The sequence below is a fragment of the Zonotrichia leucophrys genome, chromosome 1A, assembly GCF_028769735.1.
Source record: "Zonotrichia leucophrys gambelii isolate GWCS_2022_RI chromosome 1A, RI_Zleu_2.0, whole genome shotgun sequence".
In the NCBI taxonomy this organism is placed as follows: Eukaryota; Metazoa; Chordata; class Aves; order Passeriformes; family Passerellidae; genus Zonotrichia; species Zonotrichia leucophrys.
Window position 1 is genome coordinate 58,212,203 of NC_088170.1, and position 23,512 is coordinate 58,235,714.

Below are 23,512 nucleotides of genomic sequence, written 5' to 3' on the forward strand. Positions count from 1 at the left end.
AATTTACCAACAAAGAAAATTCCAGAAATTGTCCAGTGCCCAAGAGCAACACAATAAAACTGCTGCAACATGAAGCTGTATTTTGGGAATCAGAAAACCCAGAGTCTCTGATTATCCTAAATTTGTTACTCCACAGCTTTTTCCCAGCTATAAACTACAAGCAAATCATCAAATAAAGTAATTATGACAATTACTGCATCAACATGTTTTCTGAGTAGACAGAGTATACACATAATGTCATTTATGAAAATCAGCATGAAAGAGTTAAGACTTATGATTCTTTTAAATAAATGAGCATAAATGGATCACTTGTAACTTTATGGTAATAGAATCAAAAGACAACAAGAATACCAACAAACATAGATTTTTATATATAAAAGTGTTGTTTATTGTAAGGAAACTTTAAATATAACCAACAATATTGAAAATATCATGACTGGCATTTATGGCCTTGATTGTAGTTTACTGCCATACAAGTAATTTTTAGCATTTTTCTTAATCACATCAAGCCAGTGCAAAATATAGGTAGCTTTTAGAGATTAAGCATACAGAATGACAAGAGTAGATCTTGGTTACCTGATATTTCCTTCTAGTATAACAGGCTTCTCTGTTTCCCATAAATCAAAAGTACAAAGGCAAGTTATCATATGTGCAATTATTCATACCAGGTTTCTAAGTAAAAAAAAAATTACATTTGTAAATTTTGTTCAGATTGTATTTTTTTAGAAATCTGATTTATAATTTATACCATACTATATGATATAAATTATATATTGTTATCATATTATATAATCATAATTTCATATACATGTATGATTATATTGTCAGAACATATCACTAACTGTAGCATAATGATTACATCAACGTACACAAATATGTGGCATTAGAAAAGTCATTATCTAAGAAGGAAAGATGGTGTAATTCAGGTGTTTGAATCAGGGCAGAAGCAGCCTTCCTACTACTCTTGCAGTGTCATTTTGGCAGAGCTGCCCATCACCAGTACACACTGGCTCTCCATGAACACCAACAGACAGGTCAGTAAGCAGGACTGAAACTGGGCTGTGCCTGAAATTTCCAGTCACAGACCCTCGTAGGCAACGAGCCCTGTGCTCATAATTAAGATATTCTCTCTCCTCAGTCTCAGAAGGTATCCCATGCTAATATGGCTGAACACATTATTTCATGATGACCTACAAGTTTTTGAAAGCAAGACATGTTAGCTTTAACAATGACAGATGTGTGCAAAGCTTTGGAAGTACTGATCTTTCAAATTAAAAATCCTTTTGCACTTCCTGTTAAGGATTTTCAAGGACAAGCTTAGTTTAGCATGGCTTTTGATATCAATCCCTTCAGTAATTGACTCTGACCTTTGATAGCTAAGATTAGACTGCAGGAAGAGAGATATACAGAGATCATTTCACTTGAAACAGATTCAACAATAAAAAAGGTGAGACCTAAAAAAAAAAATTAACTAGAGAACAAGCATAAATAGAGAAGACAAAATGCATAAATATAAAACAAGGGAGAAGGAAAACAATATAGGTTATGTATGATTAGGTAGAACATGACAATGACCCATGCCTTTGCTTTAAAAGCATTTCGGTTGTCAGCTGTCCTCACTCATGTACAGAATTCATATAACTAATAAAAAATGCAGTTTATTGCAAAAATATGCAAGTCCTCTAAATTGCATAAGATATTACAATGTCGTGCTGAAACATGACATATTAAACAAAGAGGACTTTAAAACAATTACAAAATGTTAAAAACCAGATTTGGGTCATGAGCGTTACACAAAACGCATTGTCATGCTTTATCTTATGATTAACCTTGTGATTCACTACATCTGTGATAAATGCAACATAAAATCATGACAACTGTAATAGTCAAAAAGTAATATCTACTGTATATCTTCTGTAGTAATACATATAAACACTTTGTGTGCACTAATACTTTCAACATATCACATTCGAACTAACAGTCTTTCCAGAAAAGATGTAACCTTTTAGAAGAACAGAAGTTGGTTTAACAAGTTCATCACATGTGGGGTTTTTAAAAAAATCTATTCTTTAAGGAAATGCTGTGTTAAAGGACTTGATTTTCAAAGGTGCTGAGCTACCACAGGCTCTCCTTATATCAGATGGAACCATAAGTACTGAGCACTTTTAAAAATCAAGCCCTCAATTTATTGAATTGCTATTTTCTTTACTAGTATTTCCACTGTCATAATTAATTAAAAAAACAACAAAACAAACAAAAACAAAAGAACCACCCAACCAAAAGCAAACCAAACCAAAAAACCCCAATCCCATTCTTAAAATCACAGAAAATGCTTGGCATCTATAGGAAGAGAGACAATTTTTCAGTGGACTAACCACTACTGTGCTATATTCTCATAACAGATCTTGTTGCTCCAATGTTTAGTTCATGCACTGGTGTCAGCAATGTCCATGTTTGTTCCAAACAGAGCAACTAGCTGCTCTTCATAGTTTGCAATGTTTCTTTTCAGAATTTCCATACAAGGTCCCAAAAGCCTTTCGAATGCCTGCACATCCATAACTAGGATAAAAAGGAAGAGAAAGAGAAAGAATATGATATGCTCATCAGTAACAGACACTCATGGTAATATAGATATTTCAGTATAACATTTTAAATGACAACAGATAGTACTGAGACATTTATATTGTTCACACAGGAGGGAACTGCTTACCTTAGCAAAACCAAGATCAGCCAACACACTGCTGTCTTGAAACTTCAAAAATAAACTGGTTCTGTTCCTTATTTTGAAAATATTTTCATATTAAGATATATGTTACCTGAGAGTTTGTCTGAAAGGGCCTGGATTCCTCCACAAAATAAAGTTTTAAGATCCATAATATTTCAAAAAGCCACAACATTAACTGTTGTTGTTGGCTGTATCTGGGCTCTAACAGTCTATTTCCTTGCTCTTTTTACTTGCTTCCACCCAAAGTGAAAATGGTAATGAATACTTATTTTCACAGCAAATGTGCAAAAAGTTGAAGACTGTAATTCACACACAATGTTAGTGCACAGCCAACCAGAATATTTTCTTTATCAGATCACATAACATGATCCTCTACAGTTCCAGCCAATAGGCCAGGGAGGAAACTTCATATACTTCCAACCTGCTGGCCAGTAATCTCTTGTCTCCTGAGAAATGTTCAAGATCTCTGCTGTTTGGGAAGTGCCAGTGCTTTGCTATTCAGCCATAATGGATAACAAAACAACACTCTTCCCGTCTCTTCCTGACCATTGCCTGTTATTCTTTCCCTTCTGTCATATCTTTGATCTCTATTGCCTGATGATCTCTATGTGTTTTGAGTTACGAATTTTTAAAAATAGAGAAACTTTTTGGTTACTTGGTCATCAAATCATTATGCAGGAATGCCAAACCTATCTTTACTGTTTGCAGTTTTCCCATAGTTAGGAGCTTAACATCAGAGTCACAATAGAAACAACCAAATAGATTAAATATCATTTTATATTAGATATTTGCAGTTTTCTGATAGTTAGGAGCTTAACATCAGACCGTGAAAAGCAATGGCTGTGAAGGGTTGTCTATGAGCACAACTCCTACAGTCTTCACTCTTCCTCTGCCTGAGACTACAGTGTGAGGGGATGACTACATTAACAGCTAGTGAAGACAAAAGAATTTTTTAAGAGCTTAAGTCATGGGGATAAAAAGGCCCATGATTTTTAACAGAATTATTTCTTAGATGAGTCAGTCTACTGAGAAAAGAAACGCCTCACCTTTCTGCAGAGTATTAGACATTTATCTGATGTCTATAAGTAGTTTGCAGCAATATTCTGTACTGTCCTAAAAGAATTTTTACTTCCATACAGCTAGAGAAATATTGGATAAATTGTGGTAATAGTATTTATCAATTGTAAGTGATTTTTGCAGATAAATAATGCAAATAGTAATGGACAATAATACTGAAACAGCCTTAAATCTTATATTCTGGGGAAAGACAGAGTGACAATAGAAACAACCAAATAGATTAAATATCATTTTATATTAGATATAAAATGGTATTGACTAATACCTAAACATTTGACAGTGCCAAGAGCAAATGCAGAAGCAGCTCGGGGTTTGTTAGTTACAAGAGCAAGTTCTCCAAAATACTGTCCTCTTGAGCATCGAGCTATTTCTACTGCTCCATTCTCTTCTAGATCTTGTTTGCCCTGAAATATCATGGAAAGAAAGAGAGAGAAAGAAAGAGTATTAGAGAAGAGATTTGCCAAACTCAAGATTACATAAGCAAAGTTAGTGACAATGGTAAAAAAAAAGGTTTTTGTTTTAGGGATGTTTACCTTCCTTGCCATTATAATCCTTACTTCTCCAGATTCCACAATAAAGAAAGAATCAGCCAAGTCACCCTGCACAAGATAAAAAGAAAGTGAGTAAAAAAAGTGTAAAATTTCCCTTTTAGTTTCATGGTAAGATTAAAATATTTGCAACCAGGGCCTTGAAGCTCCTCTTTTTGATACCTGTGGCAAAAGAAACCACTTTTAATTTGAAAACCATACTCTGGACACATAACAAACAAAACATCTATACAGAAGCAACAGCAAGGCCTTTTCATGAAAAGACATAGCTGACTGTGCTTCACACAAAATGCAGAGAAAACCAATGTTGTGGAAGACTTTTAAGGTCCTTACTACCATTTATCCACTTCTGTGTTCCTCCCAAATGATTTCCCTTAGCAAGTTTCAGAATAAAAAGCCTCTAGAGGCTATGTGATATCCACTAATTATCCTGGGGCAAGACAATCACAGTTGCCTATCCTGAAGAGTTTAACTTTTGTCTTTTTGAAAAGTTGACCATATTTTAACAATAAGACCAAAGTGAGCCCTCAGTGCTCCTCCTTGGAAGCACACTTGTCAAGTTTGAATTTCTAAGTGTACTAAAAATGTTGACTCATTTATACCAACAAAGAGGCTTGTTCTTGAAAATATCAGAAGTGAAAAGTGAGCTTTTGAAACAAAATAACCACCTCTTACATTTAAGATCCATTGGTTTTGTTTATGTGAGAAAGAAAAATAGGGTTTAAAAGTATGCATTGTCTATAAATAACATGATTACTGTTACCTATTATGAAAGAAAAACTAAAACTAGGAAGAAACTGTACCTGAGCAATGATTTGTTCTCCATCTTTGTACACTTTGGTACCAATCACATCAACCACTTTCAAACGCTCAGATACCTTCATTTAAAAAAAAGAAAATGTAAGAAATATTTGGTTAACATTATGATAGCATATATTTAGAAAGCCCTTTTAATATTTCTGTGAATCTTTGCACAGAATAGTGTATCTTTATTTTCCTGTTTTGATTGCCATTAAAAAAAGAACTGCTGAATATTGTTCCAGAGGGTATATTACATTATGTTCCAGAGGTTATACTATATTATGATAAGCTTTTAATTTTCTTAGAAGCCTTCAAAAATTATGTTCAGAAAAGCATGCATGTAAAAACATATGTAAAAATATAGCTGATAAATGAAAATATTTTTAAATTCTCCAAATCATTCTTTAGTTTTGTTGGCTAATATCTAGTAAAACTAAGCTTTGGGAAACTGAAAGTAAAGTTATGTTTTAAAACCCAATATGAACAATAATAAATTCTAAATTGAAATAAATTTAAAATTTAGTCTTTCTCTGAAACAAAGGTATGGAAACTTCTATTGTGGAGACACTTTGAATGCCAAAATTTGAAGTCCTCAAGAGCAGAATCTTATCAGGTACATCTGATACAGCTATTAAAATAATGCAATAGAAATCTTACTTCTAAAGATTTAAGGAATGGCAATGACTCAATAAAACTTTCATACATTCTTCTCTTTTTGGCATTATTTTTTACAATGATTCTTCGGAATGTTACCCTATCCTGTAAACACAAAGAGAAAAAGAGAGTTAATTAACTGAAAATATGTGCTAGAAAATACTTTAGATCTGGCTGTATATGACCAAATGACCCAGTTTTAGTCACTCAGTGTAGCTGGCTGCTCTCTCCCTACTGTCAGTTGGGAAAGATTCCTCTAGAGGTCAATCAGGAGCTCCTGAATTAACCTGAGAATGGCTATGAAAATCCCTGCAGGGTACATACTCAGCTCACATACAGAGGGCAGAGTCTGCAGCAGTGAACACTGAGTGGGTAATTCAGGATATTTAAGAAATCCTCTGTATTGAAATGTTTAATTTACAAAGTTTATTCATTACCCTGAGATCCCATACAAATTGGTATGTACTCAAAGAGGCTTTAGGGTTTTGTAAAAACCAAAATACATGAGTCTGGGTCTTAGGTCCCTGTCCACTTTTGCTGTTTCAGCAGAACAAGGCTCTCTGCTGCCCTGAACAGCCAACTGGACATTCCTTAAGATTTGGCCATGAAAGTGAACCAGACAGATGGAAAAACTACACTTATGGTGTTTTCTTCTCTTAACTCTGTGTGGCTGTGCCCTGGTGACCAGCAGAGGGAAAATGCACCGCAAGCCTTCACTGCCACAGGGGCACTTATGGCCAACACAACCCAATTTCATTTAAAGCCATTCTTACAGTGTCCTAAACAACACCAGGAGTCACATGGATGGAGCTGGTGAATAACCACATTTCATTTCAGTCCTGGCATCAGTCATTAGATCAATATGCACATCTTGAAGATGATGGCCATCTCAGCTTACTTTTAGGGTAAACTCAATTACTCTTGTCAAAAATCCACGTAGTATAAGACTGGTAAATAACCTCATATTGGAATTTTACTCTGGGAACAAAGGCATTCCAATCAATGCATGGGGGAAAAATTAATATGTAATCATCAGTGGTTTTCAATTTGGGAAATTGCAATTAAAATAAAATAAAACAATTTTGTTTTAAAAAACAATGTTTTATTAAACCTCAGATTTTCATCTGTGGATTCTGGAAAAAGGTAGCATCATGTTAGGATTTCTAGAATTAAACTTTCTGAAATTATAAGGTGTTTTTTTTTTTAATGCTGATACAGCATGCCAGTAAAATCAATACAAAATACATATTTTTAAAAAATAGCTTAAAAGAAGTACTCTACTTACCAAACCCCAGATGGAACCAGGAGAGGTAGCTATAATTGTAGCTGCTCTGGGTGTATTGTACATTAAGGCCAACTCACCAAAACATCCTCGGTTATCATAGGTGCCAACACACCTCCCAACACCATCACATTTTACATAAATATCATATGTACCTCTGTTAATAAAATATAAAAGTACAGTGAGTAGAAACCAGCCCTGGCCTTTGCTAGGCAGCCTCTCACTATATTTTTTTATACCATGAATTCCAAAGATAAAGCATTTGAAATACGTATTTGCTTGCTTAAATGGTGTTAATCACCTTGTAAAGACATCTCAATGACTTCTATAAATAACAAAAGTGGTCTCTCTTTAAAGGGAAGCATAGGGTTATTAGTTTTTACATTAACTCAGCTTAAAAATAGAATGGATGTACAGTGATCTATGTATTACCAGAACTTATTAAAAATTAAAATCTTACTTAGAATCTGTTTCTTAATTTCATTTTAACCACACCAGATACAAATGTCAAGTCTTTGCAAAAATTGCTATGATAGGAGCACTGAAATAACGATACAAGTTATTTAATATTTTAAATATTTTAAAGTAGTAATTTCTAATGAAACAACTGAGATGCAGGAAAGAGAAGGAACGTATCTGAAAAGCAATGTAAAATAATGAAATAAATATATGCATTTTTCTAATATATTGTGCATTTCTTCTCTCCATCATTAATTTCATAACTTTTTTTTATTTTTTGCTTTGGAAATGCAATAAAATCCGATATCTTGTAAAACACGAATTTGCCAAGCCCATTGATGCTGAGCCATCATTTTCCTCTGTACTGAATATTTTTATGGTGTGCACTGATAAATCATGTGAATGTAAAGCAAAAATTTGTGCAGTTATTTCATTGATAAGGGACACAGAGGTAATACCTACACCTAAAAACCACAAGGCTGACAGAATATTGTAAATCCCTGCAGCCTTTTGGACAAGACATGACAAATTGTAACCTCACCAGGCTGAAAAATATTGTCTTTCCAGCACAGAATCTGGGCACACTTTTATGGTAGTCTAATTTAATATTTCAGTTAGAAGGGACCTAAAACAATTGTTTTGTTCACCAATCTGATCACTTCAGGGCTGCTCAAAAGTGAAAGAATTTTATTAATAGAATTGTCCCAGTGCCCCTTAAACACTGACAGGCTTTGGACATCAACCTCCAGGAAGCCTCTTCCAGTGCTTGACCACTCAGGTAAAGAGAAGGTTCCTAATGTCAAATCTGAGCCTCTCCTGGCACAGCTTTGAACCACTCCCATGAGCCCTGTCACTGAACACCAAGAGAAAAGCTGGAATGTCAGTGTTAAATACAAGTTCACAGAATACAGACTGTTCTCAATGGACTTTTGCAAAGTACTTTGTGCTATAATAAGACACAGCAATTCACCTGTCAATGACGTAGAAGTTGTCACCATCATCCCCTTGATCAATTACGTGTTCCCCTCCTTCAACCATCTTTTCAAACATTGCATCTAACACCTGAGACATCTGTTCCTGTTTAAAATAACACAAAGACAAGAAATTATCATCTGCTCCTACAATTTTACTCTTTGAATTAACTAACTGGCCAGCTTCCCAATATGCAGATAAAAGATGTTAATGGTGGAAAATATTCGTGCTACAGAAATGGGTGGATCAATAAGAGAAAGACAGTTCTATTTAGTATTCACTGTTAGCTTTTCCAGTGTTCAGAGCACAGCCTCCCACTTGTCACTGCAAGCAATAAAAGAGATCTCCTTTGCAATATAAATTGCTCATGACCATCCAAAACCAGAATTTCACCCTTCCCAACTGAGCAATGTTATAGCCTTGCAAAAAAAACCTCCTGCATTCATTATTCTAAATCATGCCTTTACCTGATTTTGTCCTTAGAACTTCATTACAGAATTTAGTTTCAAAATGATTGTGAAGTATTTTGAACGTCTATGTTATACAATGCCTGCAAAATGTTGGGCCAGATGTAGCCATAAATGTTTGCAGTGCTTTGGCTGAGTAAGTAAATGCTGGATTCTTTGGAAAGCAGGAATTTACACTACAAAGCCACTTTGTTGACAGAGAAATGCTAACAGACTAACAAAATGTGATCATTTTAATTACGACTGTATAATAACAAAAATACCCCACCCACTAATTACGTAATTTATTTGATATAAATTTGACTATTCACATCTAAAAAACCCAAACACAGCTCATTGTGGATTAAGAATCCTAAGAAGTTAACTTAAAATTTTAAATTTTATTTTTGGTTTATTCTGCAATATGCCTAAAACTCTATACTTCTTGAAACTTATTAAGCATGTATCATACTGGAACAAGCAGATCTAGTGAAAATCGTGCTTAGAAAAGCCTCTAGATATGCATTTTGCAATGGTTCCATTCACAGCATTTCCAGCCACTGAAAGATGGATGGCATTTGCCTTTCCAAAGAACACCAAAGTCAGTCCTTCAGAGTCCTCCTGCTGCCCATGGACAGAGATAACCATGCAAGATAGCTCAGAATCATTCTCTAGAGATTTCCCTTTCTTTGCTCTGACAATGGAGAGATCCACTGTAACTCCCAGTTACACACAGTTTTTAGACAGATAAATTAGTTGTAATGAATTCCATCCTTATGCTGCTGAATTTTTTACTTACTGAAAGCTTTTAAAAATACCAGCAGTACCATGTTATCCAAGCCTTTTTGAGAAATGGAAGCTAAATACAAATTTTCCTTCACAGAGTTGGCTGTGTGTGGGCACGAAGAACAACAGAATGGCAGTATCCATCCTTAGATCATGGTAAAGCACAGGGAGACATCCTGCAGCCCTCCTAGGCCAGCAAAAAATCATTTAATTGTGCCTCTGCTTAGTAGCTTTGTTAGTACAGACAGGTATGTGTTTGAAAACAGATGGATCATTTCAGATATCAGTGAATGTGTTATAGCTCGTTTCAGAGAAAGAAAAGTGTGAGTGGGTGCCATTGGAAGAGACTGAAAATTATGTACAGGAGTTGCCTTTTAAAAACTTCCATGCTTGAATGAATAGGTAATATTACTTCATTCTTTTCAGTCCTCTCTATGTAAACAAAAAGAAATTCCTACAGAATCTGCAAAACTGACCTAACATCAGCTGAAACTGACCTAGCAAGCAGCACCTTCCCTTCCTCTGGCTTTGCATCTGAATTGGCAAAGTGGCTCCCCAGCCAACAGTGCTGGTCTGCCTTTGAGAACAAGAGAGAACACACAGAGTGCTCCTCACTGCATGGGAGCTGGAGGCCATGCCATCATCTAGGTGCAAGCCATGCAAGAAAAATGTATTATGTGTGCATCAAACCCCAGAACTTAAAGTACTTTCAAGATTTCTTGGGAAAAAAGATTAAACCAAAAAGATGGTTATTTCCTGTAATGGAAGAGTCATACATATCATTAAAATCTTTTTTCAGTGAGTTTCATCTTGGATTTCTGGTTAAAAAATTTTCAACTTATAACCATGACTCAAGCTCACCAAACCACAACTTTTCCAGTATGTAAATCTAGTTTTTTAATGCAACAGAGTAGAATTCACAAATCCAATTCCCTTTAAAAAATGTTTAAAGTACTTCAAGATATTTAATACATCTGAGAGCAGTCTATTAATTGCTGAAGCATTACACATTTATTTTAATTTCCTAAATAAACTGCAACTAACTTAAAGACAAGTGGTCCTTTTTCAAGAATTTTCCACTTTAAATTAAGACAAAGTGGATTGTAATAACCAAACCAGGAACATGGTTTTTGCTTTTACCATGAGAATTACATAACTTGCTTGACCAGTTTGCTCTGTGTGAATTCTCTGAAATCTCTGCCAGACTGAGGCTCAATTTACTGGCATCCTCTGTTGTTATTTTGAAAAGATAAAGACAAGTAATTTTAGAATTAAAAAGCAGATCTGTTTCATAAACAGAATTAATTCTAGTATTTTGTAAAGTGGTGCAGTCTAAATGCTCTTCTTCCTTAAAGCAGTTCTGCCTTCAAAAATACATGTAAAATGGAATCAGGATGAAGGAGTTTTTTTGTGACTGGCCTGTAGTCCCTGGCTCATATGACTTCTAAAAACATTAGAATATTATCATGTGAACAAAGCAAATTCACAGTTCTTCTGTGGTCCCTGAGTTCATAAAATGAGCCCCAGCTGAAATGGCATCCTGCTGCCTACCTTGTCCTCCCTTTGTGCAATGTGAAATATCAACAAATTAATATTCAATATGATATTAACTCATCAGTGAAAAACCCAGAAAAGAAAGGGGGCTGGGGGAGGGGGAGAGAGGTAGAAAATGTCAGCAAAACACAGGCAAGGAAACCAGGGGAAGAACAGGACTTCTTAAATCAACAACTCTGAACCTTGTAGAGGAAGATAAATTACAGAATTCATGTCTACACCTCTCCACATTTGTTTTTCAAAACAAAACCATGCCCATATACTCCAGGGGAACTCGGACAAAAATGTTAGCAGCAATATTGATCCAGTTCAAAATATTTAGTTCCCTTGTGTTATATCCACTTGTAAACTAATGAAAAGGCATTCATTTCTTCACCATCAAAGACTCTAATTTGTATTTCAATGTACAATAAATATTTTAAGCAATAGTATTTTCCTTGAGAATATACCTTAACCTTCATCCACACAGTTACATGGTAAATTAGTACTCTGCCTCTCAAAAATCATGCACGTGCCCATCAGTCAGGCTCAGTAACACATTTCATCCTTTGTAACTACCCCAAGTGCCTCAACTACACATCTTTTCAATGTATCACCTCCAGGGATGGTGACCCAAACTTTTTCCTGAGCAGTCTCTTCCAGTGCTTGACAACACTTTCAGTGAAGACGTTTTTCCTAATACCCAATCTGAACCTCCCCTAGGTCAATTTGAGGCCCTTTCCTCTGGCCCTGCTACCTGGGGGAAGAGACCAACACCCACCTGCTCACAGCCTCCAGTCAGGCAGTGCAAGAGTGACAACAAGGTCCCCCCTGAGCCCTCTTTTCTCCAGGCTGAACATCCCCAGCTCCCCCTCACAGGAACTGTGCTCCAGACCCTGCCCCAGCTCCACTGCCCCTCTCTGGAAGGGCACCTCTATGAGTGTTAATATGTTCAAGCATTCTGGGCTCAGTTACATATATTATACACACATTTGATATATCTAGAAATGTGTATGTGTGTGTGTGTGTGTGTGGATGGATGGATGGATGGATGGATGGATGGATGGTGTGGGGGTGGCATGTATGTCTCCATTAATTGCTCCAAAATCTGTAGTTTCAGTTCTTCACCAAAATTCTTAAGAACCTGACAGCAGCATGAGAATCTTCTGTTAGTGGTTTCAAGGAATGATTTGACCTTAAATATAAGGTTCCACTATTCATAAAACAGTTACATTATGTTCTCTTTCATCTTCCTTCAAGTTAATAAATTCTAATTGATTAATCAATATTTGTGCTGTCTTACACTAATTCTCCAGGTACATAAGTGGCAATATGCCCAGAAATTGCTTTTGCATATTTGTGAACAAAATGCATAATTTATTACTTTTTAGAAAAAGGTCAAGACCTATTTTATATATTCTGTACAAGCATTAGCAGGACAAAGCTCTCCAATATGAAACTTCTCTGAAAGAGAATAGATGCTCTAACACTGCTTGTGAATTTTTGCCAAAGAAAGGATTCAGACTTTAAATGCAAGGGCACAGCTCAGCTTTGATGGTATCAGCCCCTTGAGCCAGCCTCTTGCTCTGATAAAAGGTTCATCAGGTTTTTAACTGCTGCCCTATGGGCTGTAATTTCCAAACCAAATAGCCTGTTGTTAATCAGCCCAGCACATTTTCCTCTAAAGAGACAAAACCAGAAGAACAACTCTGAATTGTATTGTAAAAATGTAGAAGGCTTCCTTGGCCAGCAGATGAGCTACTGCTGCTGCTATTCTTCCTGGTGATAAAGCAGTTGTTGGGCTGAACAGAGAGAAATTTCAGTGACAGCAGCTCCAGGCTTGTTCTCTGTAAGGGCTGAAGACATTTGGTCATCATCTTGTTTTCTCCTTGCTGGGTTACACGAACTGAAAGTGGAAGGCAAAGAGCAGCTTCAGAGCCACTGTGGCAACCTCCAGCACCTGGAGCACCACGGAGGGCGCAGGCAGAGTGACCAGCCTGGCACATCATGGCAATCCTGGGAGCAAACAGGATTATCATGGTGTCTGGCAACAGGGAGGCAGGCAACTGAGAAGGACAATGAACACACTCTAAGAGGAAGAGGTTTTCCTGGGAAGAAGAACAGGAAGAGATATGTTAAAAGAGGAATGAGTTAATCTAATATAGCAAAGGAAAAAGAAAACAAACATCTGAATAGACCTGTCTCCTGATTCTTTCCTGATCTGGTCCTCTAAAAAGTAACCAAGTACCTCTGCAAAACCTCCTTCCCTGATCTTGTTGCAAAAGCATGTTTCAATTCATATTCTTCTCTTGAAGTCATTTTTCCAAAACTGTAACACACTATGAAAAACTGATACTGAGAGACAGCAACTGATGGCAAATGATTAAGCCCTCAGAAAGCCAAAAATTCCTACAAGATCAATTCTTTAAAAGTACTTTTTATTTAAGGGAGTTAACTAAGGAATACATTGCTGAACTCATATTCACTGGCCATTCACATCCTCATCCATCTACAAAATTAAAGAAAGTTTCCATAAAATTCGAGTAACTTCACAGACTTTAGGCTCTAAGAGTTGGCCTTTAAAACATAAGAATGTTGCTCAGGGAAATGTATGAGAACTGGTGTTTCTTTACATTATTATATTTTTCATCACAGACAATATGTGAAATTATGATATTTATATATATATATATGTGAAAATTTACCTATCTGTTATTCAAAAACTACTATAGTTAAACAAGGGCTCAAGACAGTGTTGTGTATGTATAACAAGTCCTAAGTTGTCTCAAAGTCTGAAGGTTCTTTTTCTCCTCTCTCATTTAGCCTTACATTCAAATGGTTCTGTTGGGTTTTAATTTTATGTGATGGCTCTTGTAATTTCAAATGGCCTCTACAATTAACACGCTGAGCAGAGAACTGTAAGTCACTCCCAACTACTGCAACTTCTCCTTTGGCTTTAGTGATAGCCTTATCTTATCCTTCCATTCCAATTAAAATACAATGTGTGAAGGTGGGTAAAGTGTTAAGAAAAGGGGACTTGACTGAGCATCATGTACTGAATGCAATTCTGGCCACACTGTAAGACATTGTGTGACATGTTATTGTGTGACAAGACATTCTGTATTTGAAAATGGTATTTGACACCCTCTAAAAGGCCATCAGGGAAAAGCCATTAAGCCTTTTACATCTGTTCCCCTCTAAGTGACCTCTGAGATAGTGACTTTCATACATGAACCACAGCAGAAAGAAGCTGAAGTTCAATACAAGGGAAAAAACAACCAAAACCCACAACAGTGGCAGCAGGAGATGCTATCAATACAAAGCTTAACTTTTGTTCCAGAGACTTGAGCTTTAGCAGCAGAAGATATTATCTCTCCTCAAAATGAATGAGGTTTTTGCTAATACACCACTGTGTAAACTGCAGCATCTCTCATGGAGATGCAGAGGTAAGGAAGAGAGCTGGCACAGGAATATTTAATTACTGCAGCTACAGTGGCAGAGCCCTTGAGTCGCTGCTCAGAAGCAGAACAAGAAGGAGGAGTGGGAGAAGTTCCCCAGGGACTACAGATCCTGGCTCCAAAAAGGAACAAGCCAGACTTAAGAAGGCTACATTTTAATATCTTTGCTCCCTTCAGAGCTCAGTAGTTTTCCAGTGTTTTTATGAGTAAAATTATTGTAATGGAAAACTCTTTTACAGAAATTATCTTATTCAGCTTTCCAGAATGCTGCCTGTAAAGGATTTCAAGCAGGGGGAAGTGTTCTTAATCCACTGGACAATCTGAGCAAAAGGAGGTGAACAAGACTTGGGAGATCCCTAGAGCACATATCAAGGCTTTGGATTGCACACCTCAAAGGGAGAACTCAGCTGGGAAGTCTTCTGCTACACACCTGGAACAGACTGTGGGAACTATTAGCTATTAAAAGGAATTGATTCAAAAGAAGAATTTAAAAAAATAGTTCAAAACATCAGTATCAAGACAGCAAGCACAGTCCTGAGAAGAGCTTCATAAACAGAGGAAATAATCCCTCAGTATTCCTTGGAAGAATGAATCCTTGGAAAAAGTCCATCAGGTGCCCACACTGGAGCAGTTTAGTGCTCTATGCCTACACAACATTACAATGTAGCCCACAGAGCAGGCGGTTGATGACCATTGAGACAGAAGCTCTAGCTCTTGCTGTAATGCAAAGCAGATCCCACCCAGAGAACTGATGCTGTAAGCACTGTTAACACCACAGCAGGTTCTAGGAGCACACAATGATCCATCATGTTGCAGGGCTCATAAGAGAAAAATGCTCAGAGCTTAACAAAGAGGGGTCTGCCAAAATGTCATTGGCAGCCTAATGTAATGATGGTCCAGCCAAATGGAAGCCAGGACACACCAACAATAAGGAAAATATATAATAAAGCAGTTTCATGTCCAGATGCCCACAAATGACTTTGATTCTCTGAAGCTATTAAGAATAACTGAGGAGCAGAAGGGAAGATGAGTGCATGGCTTTAGCTTGAACAAGTATAGTGGAGCAGCTGATTAACTACCTGTTAACCAGACAGCAAAAGGGAGTGAGGAAACCTTCTGTGTCAGGATCCCACTGTCCCAGTAATGCACATGTATGAGCACCCATGCTGAGACCCGATGGCCTTCCAAAACAGCAACTCCAGGCTTCTGCTGAGCAGGGGCTTTGTGGTCACTGCTCCTCAGGGCCTCTGAGGGAACAGAACCCAGGTCAGGGTTCAGCCTTTGTGCAGACAGAAGCAGGAGCTGGAAACCTGCAGCACAAATTAATGTGCATTTTCTGTAATAGCACCTGACTTCCAAACAGAGCTGCAGGCTGGTTCTTCCATTAGCTCCCTCTTGAATCAAATTTTAAACTTTCTCTTCTCATACTTAAAAATCTACATAATTGTTTCTCTTTCCCCCATGCTCCCTCCCTTGACAGCACTGAAACAAATCTCTTGAGAAAGCATTTGGGATGCTGTGAGTCATCCTAACCTCAGTATGCAAGTTTTGATTGATATACTCACCTTTTCCCTAAAACAATCCTGTGTGCTTCTTTGGTAGTATTATCACCTTTGTCTGATCCAGATCATTCATTCAGTACATTTAGGCTTTCTTAAAAGCTCATGGTTGTTTTTACACAAAACAGAAAGAAATTATTTGCGTGGAAGAAAATTACCTGAAGCTTTTTTATGGTATCTACATTATGCAAAATAATAATGTAAACACATCACTGCTACCTTTCTCTTTCCCTCTATTTGATAATTCACTTGTTCAATTACATCCATAGCTAAACTGAAGGCTTTGGGGGTAATTTTCTGTTTTGATGGAGCACTCAGCACCTTTTGATGCTAAAAAGTAACTAACAGAAAAAAACTTACACATTCCAGTTAACTGATATGTTTACAGACATCAGTGCACAGGAAGATTTAAAATAAGAGAATACAATAATTAACATGATTAATGTATCCATTTTAATGAATGAACTTATTCATATTTCAATATTATCACTTGTGGAGGTAAACAAAAGTCTCTATATGTGATGTATCAGTTCTAAAAAATGGCATTTCTGGAATTTATTAAATGGTCAAGAAAGCATACTGAAGAGGTTACAGAAGTCAAATCTGTACATTCCTGTTCCAAAGCTCAAAGGAAACAATTCCTAGCAGCACTGTTAAATGTTGTAAGAATTTCTTACCGGGTCCAGGTTCTTAAAAAGAAGGATGTCCTTGCACGCCTCCTGCAGCCTGTTCCTCTGATCATCTGTTTTGGGGTGAATAATCTGAGGGATAGAACACAAAAGCTCTTAGAGTGATTATCATACAGTAGCCTAGCTGAAGGACTGAGCTAATTCAGCTAAGCATTTTACACAATATTTTGGCCATGATTCATAACTCTCTCATTTCAAAACCTTCAGGATTTGAATAAACACTCAATGATAAAATGGTATCACCATAGAATCAGCAAATGAAACACTGCTACATTTAAGCTCACAAGATCTTTACACCTGTGGAATCCAGTTCATTTCTGCAAGCCATTCTGGACACCTTTATCTACACTATTGCTACCAATCTCCAATCATGGGGGCAATCTCAATTTTGGGGCATGCATGTTTTATAAAAAACACCACTACTACATTCAGCCATTTGCCACGACTACTTACTAAAGAATATTGTGTGAAATAGTATCTGTGTTGAATTTATATCAGAAGTTTCACAGAGTAAACAACAGATTTGACACTATCTGAGTGAGCCAGAGATTAACTAAATTACCAATGTCTGGTTCATCTGAGTGTCAATCAAGTTGTTGAACTCATATTCTTCCCAAGATATGCTACGTATAGCTGTAATACCATAGGGTAACCTTTTGGACAGTGTTACAAGCCTGAAAATTAGGCAGAATATAAACAATTAAAATTGTCTTGAAACTCATGCTATTTCATCTTAAAAGCTAAGTAGTGACACAAATAAAATAAATAAATACAGTTCATTATTTGTCACATTGTACCTTGAAAAATCTTAGCAATTTTACAGTTTAACTTTTTTGCCTTTTGAAAAAGGAAATTTCTGCAAGATTATGAGGACACCAAATAAGAGTTTTTAGAAGCAGGTGCTCACTGCGTAAATATAATTTCACATAAATGTTTCCTTAACCATGTGCTACAGGTTTGGTAATTAAGAATAATATATCAAGTCCTACATGGGTGACTATTCCAGAGAATTTTTAAGTGTTCCTTTAACACAAACTCCCAAAAGGTTACTAAAGTATATTATAATAACAAAGTTTTTGGAAAGAAATTGTAAAGCTGTTACATTTTTCCTCCTAAAATTAATGCCTGAGAATTTAAAAAGTATTTGACTCTAAGCATGAAGTACCCTAGATTCTGCGTCGTCCTCTTCCTCATCAGGATTGTAAGCTTCTGCACACACTGAAATAAAAGAAAAAGCATAATCTTAATTCCAATTATGTAGTGTTTCACAAGATTTACAGAACAGAGAATGCATTGTGTGGCACAGGAATAATACACAGTAATGTAAAACATTCATACTGCTGAGAGGGTCCTGAGCAAATCAACTCCAAACTGCAGATGAAACAAAGCTGATACACTTTTGTGGCATTTTTGGTTATGCTTGCCCTGTTTTGAAAGACTGCTAATATACTCACCAATTTCTCACCTAACTTGTTCTAAGTATCTCACCTAATGGTCAGGAATGTTTTTTCAATGTCTAAATTAATTCTTTCTCTTATAATTTAAACTGTCTATAAAGGATGCAGAGATTAGATCTTTCCCTTCATCTCTGTAGGTTTGAGGTGGTTTAGGGTGTGTTTCTTTGGATGGTTGGTTGGTTGGTTGGCTCAAGGTGCTTTGTTGGGGTTTTTCACATACTGGAAAACTTTTTGTACCTACCTACCCTTTACTTTCTAAGATGTTTCTTGATTTTTTTTCCTTTCAAGTCCTGTTTTTTAGCTTTCTAACCATCTTTATTGCCATTCCCCGAAATCCCTCTAATTAGCTATATCCTTATTGAAATGTGATGCTCAAACTGGTCCCAGTATTTGAACCAAGCAGAGCACTGAGTACATCAGATTAATTACTCCTTACATTTTACAGGCTACATGTCTTTCTCATCCACCCATGCCTTCTTCAATACCTTGGCTATTTCTATGTGTGTAATATTTATGACATTTATAATTTTCAAAACCTACTGCTTAACCATCTGTCCTATGCCTGTCTATGGCTATTCTGCCCAAGTATAACACCATACCCTTAGACCTGCTAAATATTCCTTTATTTTCAAAGCCATTTCAAGATCATTTTCAATTCTAATCCTGTTCTCTGGAATCCTTCCAACTCATTCTCAACTTTGTGACAACTGCAAATTTAATAAGCATATTGTCTAAAACATAATCCAGATTACTGCTGAAAAAACATATTAGTTTCTAAAATAAACTCTTGTGGAATACATGAGTGAAACAGAAGTAGCTGCTTGGGGTTTACCTTATCCACACAGCTGTGCAACTCTATCTCATGCAATTTACATACAAATACTGCTTGATGCTCCCTAGCTTGTTTATAGGGGATTCTTGTAAGACAGTATTCAGAATTTCATTTCTTAAAATGAAAATGTAGGGCATCTGCTCCTTTTCTTTTATCCACAAATGTTAATCTCTTGTTACAGGGTACTAGATAGTTCCAACAAATCCATGCTGATTGCTGTTTGTTACTTCCCTCCAGGTATTTACAAAATGAATACTTGTCTGTAATTTTTCTAGGAACAAAAATGATCTGCAAATCTTTGACAGGACTCTTCCATCCATAGCTCCTGACTCCTTTTAGGGATGTGTTTTTCTATTTTTCACACTCGTTTTTCTTCTTCAGATTCTCAATGGTAACTGCTAACAGGGCTGAGACTAATTTAGAAAATTCTTCCAGTTTCCAAGTATAGCAAATCTGAGGCACAGCTAACCTGGGAACACCTAACACATTAAGTACTCTCTGATTTGTCCTTTCTCTTTTCTAGGCTGTTTTCCATATACTCAAAATAACACTGGTGAAGACCAATGTGCTTCTGTTAATCAGTAGAGCAACACTTTCCTCGAACATGCTCCTACTAAAAATATAATTCCAGAACTATTTCTGTTACTCCTCATGTACTTATTGTACACAATCTTTTCTTGCACACATTTTTTGGTCTTAGCTTCTTTTATGTGTTTTGGTTTGGGTTTTTTTCTCTGCTTCTTTTGTATCTGTTATTCTTTTGTATTTGTTCTAAATAATCCAAACTAGTTTTAATTTTGTAAATGGTTCCTTCTTGTGCTTGACATAAATGAGCTTCTTATATTTTACACAGATTTATTTTACTATGCTTTTTGTCCTTCTCCTGCGCTGTCTCAATTTGCATTTTTTTCTCTTTATAATTTTTCTTTGGGGAACAAACAATTCTTTAACTTCTTTTCTTGAGACTCTTTACAAAGAGGTTTTGCCCACTCTCCTCTCATAGTCCCTCAAAACCTGTTGTTCTAATTCTTTTACCTCTTTCCCTTCCTGAAATCTGAGAGTCAATTGCAGGGTAATTCTCACTCAACCTGCCTTTTCTCTCCCAATTCTTCCACAGTTCCTCCCTTAGAGCTGGTATGAAATATAATAGCTCCCCTTTAGATTACTTTTCCCACTGACTCAAAATTTGGTCATAAGTGCATGGCAAAGCACATTGATATTCTCCTTTATTGGCTTCCAGCAGGTGACTGTTTATTAAAATCACTCATTTGCACCATCACCTGTACCCTGACAATAAAAATCCCCACCTACCTGAGCTGTTTGGTGGTCTGTGCAATGCCTGCATAACAATGGAGCCCGTGAGCTTTTCCCTATTATTACTATTACTCACAGAGCATCTATATGTCCAACTCCCTCTACAGCTGGGTCATAGCACAAATATCTGAACCAAATATACAACAGCCTCTTCCTCCTCCCTGTCCTCCCACCCTGTCTTTGCTAGGCCAGTTCAGTCACAGTATTGCTCCTGGATTAACATTTGGTGGCCTCTTGTTTATTCCCCATACTCCTTATGTTTTACAAACAACTCACGAACCAGTAACCAGGTAGACCTACTAACCTCCTCTTTACCACATCCAATTAAAAAGATTTCATGGTAAAGTACATCATTGCACATATTAAGCAAAGTCTTGGTCTCCCTTGTATGAAGCCAGTCACTCAACTAAAATCTCAATTTTATAAAACTTGGCATCTTCAAAAGCCAAAAGAAATTTGACACAAGTTCCTCTGGAACTGAATGAGATTCCTGTCCAGCTTACTGGAAACTGGATTTGATCCCAAATAATTACAAATGCCCACAAAAGGAAGTCTGAAATCTCTTAAACAACTATAATAATTTATTTCTACATAAACAAGATGTTCCTAAAGACTGTTTAATGGTACTACAGTTACTACAATCTTGTCAGAAATAAACTTCAGGGGATTTTATTAAAGAGCAACAATACTAACATGCCAAGTAACACCATATAACCCATCACAATGTAAATAACTATTTTGTTTCAGCTGTGCCCTAGTGCACATATGTGTAGGTGGGAGCCCACAATCTGTGTTACAGTGCAGTGTGCTGCTGGGAGCATGGAGTGAGCTTCAGCCTGAGCTACAGGCACCTCCTGTCCTTACCTCTATGGGAAAACAGTTAAATCAAATCAGGAATTTCATTTAATAGCTTTGATACTGTTATACCAGAACTGACAGGTCTCAGAGGGCCCAGCTGAACGTTTAAGTCTTCCAAAACACACAAAAGAAATTGATTTTTTTCTCATCCATGCCCATCCTGAATCACCTTATGTCCCTTTCGTGTAGCAGGATCAGTCCAGAAAGAGAGTATGTTCCTGAGGTATTTATTCTGGGTCAGCTTGTGTCTCTGCATAACTCTTCTCTGCTAGAAATGCATTTCAGTCAGTTCCAGTAGCTACTATCAGCAGGTTCCTTCATTAAATATTTCTTTTTTATCAGTGGTTATGGACACAATATTTAAGAACTGCAGTTTCTCCTAACTAGTGCCCATAAGCCCAAATTCTAAATGGATTTATTCTTATCATCTATGATAAGAAACTTACTTTTTCTGGTTACAAATCTGTACTTATTTTGCCTTCATTTGGGTCACAAAGAAAATACCAATGCTGTGAATCTGCTGTTTTAAATATAAAATTTCCTTTCCTTTATTTCTTATTTCAGTTGCACATTTATTTTTAAGTGCATACCACTAGATGTCTCATGGAAAAACTTGATACATTTTATTTTGCTTCTTAAAATACCATTTCTGACATTACTATGGTTCACTGAATTTTATTACATGAACACTGGGTTTTGGCACATGAGAATCATCTAGAACTGAGATGCTTTTTACACAGCCATGCACCACCTGCACAAGTCATCTGGATTCCAGTCACAGCCAATGGAGAGAAACAGGCACTTCTACAAAATTATTCTTCTGACCTGCATTACCTGCCCAGACTAAAATGGGATTAATTAAAAAGATGGTTTATTGGTTGAGGCAATTCCTATTCCTTTTGAGATGAGTCCTAGTAGTCACAACAAGCTGCAAGACTGGTTTCCTCCACTTCCTCATTTAGTATGTGTTTCCTGGAAATCAAAGGAATTCCTCCTCTGATGATGATGACAGGCTGCTCATGCAATAATAGCATGATGCCTTCTGCATTATTTCATGTATTCCAAGGAGACAGCCTGTGGCCTCCATCTCTTTTGCCTGAGGCACCATGGCCATGACTAATAACTGGCACCACAGACATTAATTATTCTGAATGACTGCACACTGCTGGTGGCTGAAATACTCATAGTGTTCAATATTTTATTTTTTTACCTCTCTAGCTCATTCCACATCCCAACAGTACTCAGTCCCTGCTCCTTTACCATGCTCAGATGCCCTGCCATGTTTTGCTATGTGCCACTGCTGAATGCAGTATTCACATCACTGCTCAAAAAGCAATCCTATTGCTATTCTTAGGGACATATTTCAACCCACACATAATTGTGGCATTAAAAAATAGTGGTATAAACACTGTACATACTTCTCCACTGGTTGCTAAGCTCAAATAATTGATATTAATTTTCTGTTTCAGTTTTTCAGCAGTGGGTTATGTTTCACATATAGTTCCCCAAGATGGACACAAATACCAACAAATTCAAATATATCAAGACAAAGTATTTGCAAGAAAAATGAACTGTCAAAAGACAGTGTATTATGAGAATACACATGCACTGAAATATGTGCACTACTCTAGATGGATTGCTTTGTCAGCAAGACAGGTAAACTTTGATAATTTCAAACTCATCACTCCAAGTAAAGTCAGTTTTCTAATTTTCACCTGGTAAATATGCTCTACATTCAAAATCAGCAGTACAGTCACTCCAGCCATAAATGAATTCTAAAATAAAAATTAACATACAGTTGGCAATTGTAAGATCAGAAAACACGCTAGTCATGTTCTCTTGCTCCCTTGATGCAACGGGAAATGAAGCTATCAATAAAGAAATCAGTGAAAATTCATATATAATCACTGAATAATGTATTTTACTCAAAACATGACAGGGAAACCAATCAATATATGTGCATTTTTTCCTAACTACAGAACTCCCAAGTCATAAATTGTATTAGAAAGAATTTTTCAAGAGAAGAAGAGCTGTGAAAATATTTTTTCATCACATTCAAATC

General features: G+C 36.5%; 1 protein-coding gene across 1 annotated transcript in view; it reads right to left on the bottom strand.

The window, feature by feature from the left end:
• Nucleotides 1-370: 370 nt before the first annotated feature.
• Nucleotides 371-23,512, bottom strand: part of PRKAR2B (protein kinase cAMP-dependent type II regulatory subunit beta) — a 75,259-nt gene continuing 52,117 nt past the window's right edge. The window contains exons 3-11 of the mRNA XM_064702853.1: nucleotides 18,155-18,207; nucleotides 16,978-17,061; nucleotides 8,517-8,623; nucleotides 7,091-7,244; nucleotides 5,809-5,910; nucleotides 5,154-5,228; nucleotides 4,336-4,401; nucleotides 4,068-4,206; nucleotides 371-2,559 (exon numbers count right to left, since the gene is read on the bottom strand). Coding sequence (XP_064558923.1) covers nucleotides 2,426-2,559; nucleotides 4,068-4,206; nucleotides 4,336-4,401; nucleotides 5,154-5,228; nucleotides 5,809-5,910; nucleotides 7,091-7,244; nucleotides 8,517-8,623; nucleotides 16,978-17,061; nucleotides 18,155-18,207 — 914 coding nt within the window. The 3' untranslated portion in view covers nucleotides 371-2,425. The remainder of the gene's footprint in view (nucleotides 2,560-4,067; nucleotides 4,207-4,335; nucleotides 4,402-5,153; nucleotides 5,229-5,808; nucleotides 5,911-7,090; nucleotides 7,245-8,516; nucleotides 8,624-16,977; nucleotides 17,062-18,154; nucleotides 18,208-23,512) is intronic.